This window comes from Xyrauchen texanus, chromosome 50 (assembly GCF_025860055.1).
Source record: "Xyrauchen texanus isolate HMW12.3.18 chromosome 50, RBS_HiC_50CHRs, whole genome shotgun sequence".
Classification (NCBI taxonomy): domain Eukaryota; kingdom Metazoa; phylum Chordata; class Actinopteri; order Cypriniformes; family Catostomidae; genus Xyrauchen; species Xyrauchen texanus.
In genome coordinates, this window is record NC_068325.1 from 21,767,952 (window position 1) to 21,775,029 (window position 7,078).

Here is a 7,078-nt window from a genome sequence, read left to right on the forward strand (position 1 = left end):
TCTTGGCATGCCCTCTGCCAGTCTTTCACATCGCTGTTGGCATGCCCTCTACCAGTCTTTCACATTGCTGTTGGGTGAGTTTATGCCACTCCTGGCGCAAAATTTCAAGCAGCTCAGCTTTGTTTGGTGGCTTGTGGCCATCCATCTTCCTCTTGAGGTGTTCACTGGGGTTCAGGTGTGGCCATGACAGGGTCTTGGGGGATCTGGTGGTCCTCCATCCACACCTTGATTGAGCTGGCTGTGTGGCATGGAGTATTGTCCTGCTGGAGAAACCAATCCTCAGAGTTGGGGAACATTGTCATAGAAGAAGGAAGCACATTTTCTTCCAGGATAACCACAAAGACGAATCTGCCAGATTCCAGCCTTGCTGAAGCACCCCCAAATTATCACGATCCTCCACCAAATTTCACAGTGGGTGCGAGACACTGTGGCTTGGAGGCCTCTCCGGGTCTCCGTTTAACCAGTAGACGACCAGGTGGAGGATCGGTGATGATCTCAACTCTGAGGATCATGCTTTAATATAAAATTCAACTGTAATATCTATAAAGTCTTAGTCATCATTGTGTAGTTTGACCCCAGTGAGCAAGCCAAAAGCGACTGTGGCAAGGAACACAAAACTTCAAATGATGTTTGTATCGAGATTCAAATCGACAAAACCGACCTCCCTACGCTAAACCACTGATTATCTGGCATTTGTTGTTTTAGTGCATTTAGTGTTCGTTCCGCAAAATTCGAACAGTTATAACAAAATCTCAGCAAGGCAATACAAACATTTAACTTTTGTGAATTAATATATTTAATTAATTGTATGTCAAGCATTTCTGCTTCCCTCCACCTGCAGGATGCAACTCGAGGAATGCACAGAAAGCTCATTTATGTAGCAAAAACAACAGCAGGCTGTTCGATTCTGATGACATTGAGAGATTTATTTGAACAGGTTGGCTAAACATTTGATAAAAGACTTTTCTAAAAGAGGCCATTCAGACCGAACACATTCTTGCGCTAAAAAAGCATGAAGCAGCGCAACGAACAGAGCAGAACACAGGGGTCTCGAGACACTTTGTTAACAGCTGAAATTCACTTTAACTTGACATATGAACTTTCAAAAACCATGGCACTCCAGATGTTGACAGCGATACACATGGCCAACTAGCACATTTTTACCCAGTTATGTCTCCAGTACTACAACATTGCTTCCAGTTTCAGCCACTAGGGGCAGTTGGCTCTTATATAATTTAGGGTACATTCAATGTGCATCTGACCATTTTCTTCAGAAATATATCCATTTATTATAATATCACACACATATTTTGTGCATCCCATGTTTCATGTTTGAAACGGCCATGATGTTTCATGATGTTGATTGTAAATTGCACTGAAAATATTTGAATCATGTCCACACAAGTTCTGTCAACTACGTTACTAAACAAACACCCCTGCAACTAAAAAATGGCGTATCCTAAAACCATGTGACCAGCATCATGTGATGTCATCGTCCTCTCTCGGGGACATCTTGAACACATAATTGCGAGCGTCCTCTCATTTATTTCAATATTTTAACTATAATAGCATATTGTCAAGGAGTATATTCATTGACACTCAAATATGTTCGGTACATTGTTACGGTTTGCAATATTTTTATGACTAAATAAAATATATATAAAAATTTGAGGTTAACCTGATTAAGAAATTGACATGTGGTTGACCAGACACGACCGGCCATTGAAATTATGAGTCAAAATGTGGGATTTGTCAACTAAGTTACCTCTATGGCCAACTATTGGCGGTCAGCTATGGTACTTTTGCGGTCAGCTATGGTATTTTAGCTGTGAGCTATGTTACTTTAGCGGTCAGCTATGGTACTTCCGCGGTCAGCTATGGTACTTTTGCGGTCAGCTATGGTACTTCTGCGGTCAGCTATGGTACTTCCGCGGTCAGCTATGGTACTTTAGCGGTCAGCTATGTTTTTTGTTTTGTTTTTTATTTCAAATAACAAGAACGCTGCTTCTGATATCCTTTAAGGTATATTTTACACCCACAAAGGTTAGAGCTTTGCATAACATTTCTTAAAACTACCAAAATTACATTTAAGGCAGATTTATGATAATAAAATGTAACTGTCACTAGTGACTGTGCTGAAAATATCATATGAAAATCTGCAAAAACATTAAATTCTTAAAATCATTTAAAAAGAATGACTGCACATATGGCAGAATATACAAAACAACCCTTAATTATGTGTTACTCTAAGTGTACATTTAATCAGTGTATGTAATGACATACAGATTGCCCGTAACATAGTTGACAAACTCACTAGAGAAAACATCTGTTCACATATCATATCCAAAAGATGTTTAATGCTTAAGCTATGCAACTAGCAGATACGTTACATTGAAGAAATATATTTTAAACCAATAGTTGTTTTATTCAGAAAGCACTTTGTTTTTGTACTTTTTTGTTGACAAGAATCAGTAGTTTGAGTTGAGTTTAGCTCTAGAATTGCCAAATTCACAGTGAGATCCATCTGATTTCATGGCAACAAACTAGTTTTCTGAACTACTACTGTGAACTCTAAATTTGTTTTGATGAACATAGACAAACATCACTACAAGTCATTTAAGTACATTAACTTTGTAACATTACAGACTAGAGTTTACTTGGACCTGACCCGAGGATGAACTTAACTCCTCAGACAACTTTGGATGATACTTGTTCATATGTCTCCTTATATGACATGACAGGGTGAAACTCTTCCCACATGGAAGACAGCGGTGCGGCTTCTCTGCAATGTGGACCTTCTCATGTGTTTTCAGTTGTCCCGACTGAGTGAATCTCTTGTCACAGAGTGAACACTTGAATGGTTTTTCTCCAGTGTGGATTCTCCGGTGCTCTTTCAATTTGCTTGCCGAGATAAAGCTGTTCCCACACTCAAAACACATATAATTCTTCACACCAGTATGTATGTTCTGGTGCAGTTTCAGACTGTCCACTCGTGCAAAACTCTTCCCACAATCAGAGCACACATACGGCTTTTCCTTTGCATGAACTTTCAAGTGTCTCCTAAGGTCTCCAGGCACATTAAAATCTCTCCCGCACTGTTCACAGTTAAATGGCCTTTCTGTGGAGTGAAAGCGAAGTAGATGATCTTTGAGACTGTATGGTTTTGAAAAACTCTTTCCACACTGATAACACGTGTACGGTTTCTCTCCGGTGTGGATTCTCACGTGTTCCTCAAAATCTCTTTTATATAGGAAACTCTTTCCACAATCAGCACACACAAATGGCTTGTCCTTCGCATGAAATTTCAGGTGCTTCCTCAGGTCTTTTTCAACTTTAAACTTTTTGCCGCACTGCTCACAGTAAAATGGCTGTTCTCTCGAGTAATAGCGTAGTAGATGATCTTTGAGACCGCTTGCACGTGTGAAACTCTTTCCGCACTGGTGACACGTGTACGGTTTCTCTCCAGTGTGAACTCTCATGTGGATCTCAACGTCTCTTTTACTTGTGAAACTCTTTCCACACTGATGGCAGTTGAAAGAACTTTTGGCTCGTTTTCTTCGTTTTGGTGTCTCCTCCACTTCATTCAGTTCTTTGCTTTCTTCTGCCACTTCCATCAGGTCTAAAATAAACATCGGTTTCATCAACGAGCAAAATCTGATTTTTCCAACCAATCTCAAGAGAGTTTTTCCACAGCTTTTCTAACTATTATTCTAATGTTCCTCAGAATCATTAATGAAGACTCAAGAATGAACACCAACCTGTTAGTTCCTCAGTATCTTCATGTTTAATTCTGCAGACTTCTGGATCACTCATGATCTCACTCTCCCTTTTCACAAACTCCATCATTACTGATTTTAATTGTTCGGTTTGTCTGGATGCAGATCTTCCTTCACTGTGGGCTGCCAAAAAACTAAAATATATCAGTTACTGGCTGTTTCACCCTAATCTATCTAGCTATCTTTTTTAATTACATTCACTGCCCTCAGTATTATGTTGCCAAATTAAGAGATCATGAGAACAAATCAAACAGATTAATGTAATACAATTCTTGCAATTGTGTCCAATTTGGTTTCATACATTTCAAATTAAAAAATTGTCAAAGTTAACAGTATTATAATACTATCTTTGCACCTTGAATACAGAGTATAAACTACTTCATTGTTAATTTCCAAAATGTTTTTAAATACATTTTCAAAGTAATTTATTATATGGTAAATGGTCTGCACTTATATAGCACCTTTTTAACCTCAACGATATTCAAAGTGCTTTACACTGTGACTCATTCACCCATTCACACACACACACTCATACACCAATGGTGGCAGAGCTGTATGTAAGGTGCTAGCCTGCCATTGGGAGCAACTTGGGGTTCAGTGTCTTGCCCAAGGACACTTCAGCATGTTGAGTCATGTGGGCCGGGAATCGATTAGCGCCAACCCTGTGATTAGTGGCCGACCCGCTCTACCACCTGAACCACAGCCGCCCCATCCCAATTTTTTATGATCACAAAAAAAGTTATTTTTGTCTAAATTTCTTGCTCACTGCAGACACACATTTTTTCTCCTCCAAAAACGTAACTTTAAAGGAGGTTTGGGCTGTTTCTATGAAGGATGCTTAAACGGTGGTGGTTTTATGCAGTGCTCAAGTTGAGGGGGGATGCGAGGGGATGGTGTCCCACTTGTTGCAAGAAATACCAAAAAGCATCCCGGTTGAAAAACCACCATCCCCTTTAGATTAATAGTGTTGTGTATTAATTAGAACTAACCATGCAAGTAAAATATTAAATTTTCTAAGTTTGATAAATAACAGACTTTAATTAAGGGTGATTATCCAGTCAGAATTAGATTTCAACATGTGCAAGGTGAAATCCCCCAATCAGATCGGGACATTTGTACAGTTTGGAAATATTCTGCCAGTGTGACACTTTAGTCGCGCAATCTGGAAACCTTGTGCATGCAAACCCGTAAATGTGGAAAACATGTCAGAGTTTAGCGATGGCTTGATTTGTCCTTCCTAGTGTTCATATGAAAGTTTCACACAATGGGCGGCTGTGGCTCAGGTGGTAGAGCGGGTCGGCCACTAATCGCAGGGTTGGTGGTTTGATTCCTGGCCCACATGACTCCACATGCTGAAGTGTCCTTGGGCAAGACACTGAACCCCAAGTTGCTCCCAATGGCAGGCTAGCACCTTGCAAGCAGCTCTGCTGTCATTGGTGTGTGAATGGGTGAATGAGTCACAGTGTAAAGCGCTTTGAATACCGTTGAGGTTAAAAAGGTGCTATATAAGTGCAGACCATTTACCAATTTCCAAAATGGTCAAGAGAATAGCATAAGGAAATCTTTGTCTTTCTTTAAAAAGAAGAGAACAGAATGTTAGAGAGAGAGGAAACAACATTATTAGTGACCACGAGGAGGTTACCCCATGTGACTCTACCCTCCCTAGCAACAGGGCCAATTTGGTTGCTTAGGAGATCTGACTGGAGTCACTCAGCACTTGTAAACATCAGAATCAGCTTTATTGCCAGATATGCTGACACACACACACATATGTGCAATTCACAGTTTAGTCTTTTTATATTTATCCAACACATCCTACCTCTTCTGCATTGCACTACGTGTATATATATATATATATATATTAGTCTTAGCCAATTTTTATTCCATTTCTATTTATTTCGCTAAAAAAAGTATTATTATCTCTGTCTTATTACTGTATTGTAATGTTGTGCACTGGAAGCTTCTGTCACCAAGACAAATTCAAATGATGTGTGTGTAAACATACTTTGCAATAAATCTGATTCTGATGTTTACAAGTGTTTAATTCAGAAACGACCGTGTTTTCGCCGTGGAGAGAGTTTACATGTTAGTTCTAAGTAATACATAATACAATTAATCTAAAAGGGATGGTGGTTTTACAACCGGGATGCTTTTTGGTATTTTTTTGCAACTGGGGGACACCATCCCCTCGCACCCCCTCAACTTGAGCAATGAGAACAAATCACATGCGCTCCAAACTAATCTGTTCATGATAATAATATGAAAAACAAATCTTACCAGCCCGGAACGTCGCTCTTCTTCTTCTGGTTAATGTCCGCTCACTTCTCGTGAGCATTACTGACCCCTAGTGTACAGAAAAGCGAACAACAGGGCTAGCGAAAACATTTTACTTCCGGAGCATACCTTAAAAACATTGCGACGAAAAAAAGTTACAAATATTCACTGAACACATGTAATTAATTATGTTATGTGTAATATTAATATTATTATTAATACATGAATTATGGTTTAAACAGACATATTGCAGAAACATTTAAACATCAAGCTCAGAATAATTTGTGAACAAAAATGTAAAGGGTAACGATTTTTATTTAGTTAATTAATTATTTGCATTTATAACATTTAAAACACACGTGACAACTTGCACCAACATCACATTTATGTAAAATACCTTTGTCCCCAGAACATAACTTACAGTTAAATCTTCCTTCATTATATAGCTGACATTAGACACTGAATGTCAAATAACAAAATTAAGATTTTGACGTTTCAGTCTGTGGCACAGAATTACAAAAAATATTCTAATTTAAGTGAGTTTTAAATTAGTTTGAAGCAAACATGCAAAACCACTGCTAGAGAAAACACATTTTGTAATCATGCAGAACTTGTTGCGTACGCAACTATTACTATAGGGCGCTATCACCGCGTTTTCTGAGTCGGAAAGGTCCACGTGTATCTGTCTGTCTGTGTCCCGCAAGACACAAGCAACACAGAACCCTTCTTTAAAGGGGAGCCTTCAAGCTTAGCCTAAAATAGCATAACACTGCAGTCCCATAGACAGGGGCGGACTGGGGCTAAAAAGTGGCCCTGGACCAGAGCGGCCCACACCACAACACACCGACTAATTGCTTGCGTTTTCAGGCTCAATTTCAAATGTTTGTGTTAAAAAATAAACAGACATTTCTATTGACTCCTAATCATGACAATGGGCCCCAAAGTGCAAAAATCCAAAGTTTTTAAACATCTTAATCACCTTTCAACTTTTTTTCTAGAAATAAACTATTGTCTTAGTTAATATGAGG

At 39.0% G+C, this 7,078-nt stretch overlaps 1 protein-coding gene across 1 annotated transcript; it reads right to left on the reverse strand.

Moving 5' to 3' along the window:
* Window positions 1–914: 914 nt before the first annotated feature.
* On the reverse strand, window positions 915–6,110 carry LOC127641365 (gastrula zinc finger protein XlCGF8.2DB-like). The gene is made up of 3 exons (XM_052124335.1): window positions 6,054–6,110; window positions 3,759–3,899; window positions 915–3,619 (listed from the first exon to the last, which is right to left on the reverse strand). The coding sequence occupies exons 2-3, from the start codon at window positions 3,844–3,846 to the stop codon at window positions 2,640–2,642; spliced, it is 1,068 nt and encodes a 355-aa protein (XP_051980295.1). The 5' UTR covers window positions 3,847–3,899; window positions 6,054–6,110; the 3' UTR covers window positions 915–2,639.
* Window positions 6,111–7,078: the final 968 nt, after the last annotated feature.

Coding starts and splice junctions, on each gene's coding strand:
- LOC127641365 (XM_052124335.1), bottom strand. CDS start 3,846: ATGATGGAGTTTGTGAAAAGGGAGAGTGAGATCATGAGTGATCCAGAA. Junction 3,620..3,758: donor AGATACTGAGGAACTAACAG/GTTGGTGTTCAT, acceptor TGTTTATTTTAG/ACCTGATGGAAGTGGCAGAA.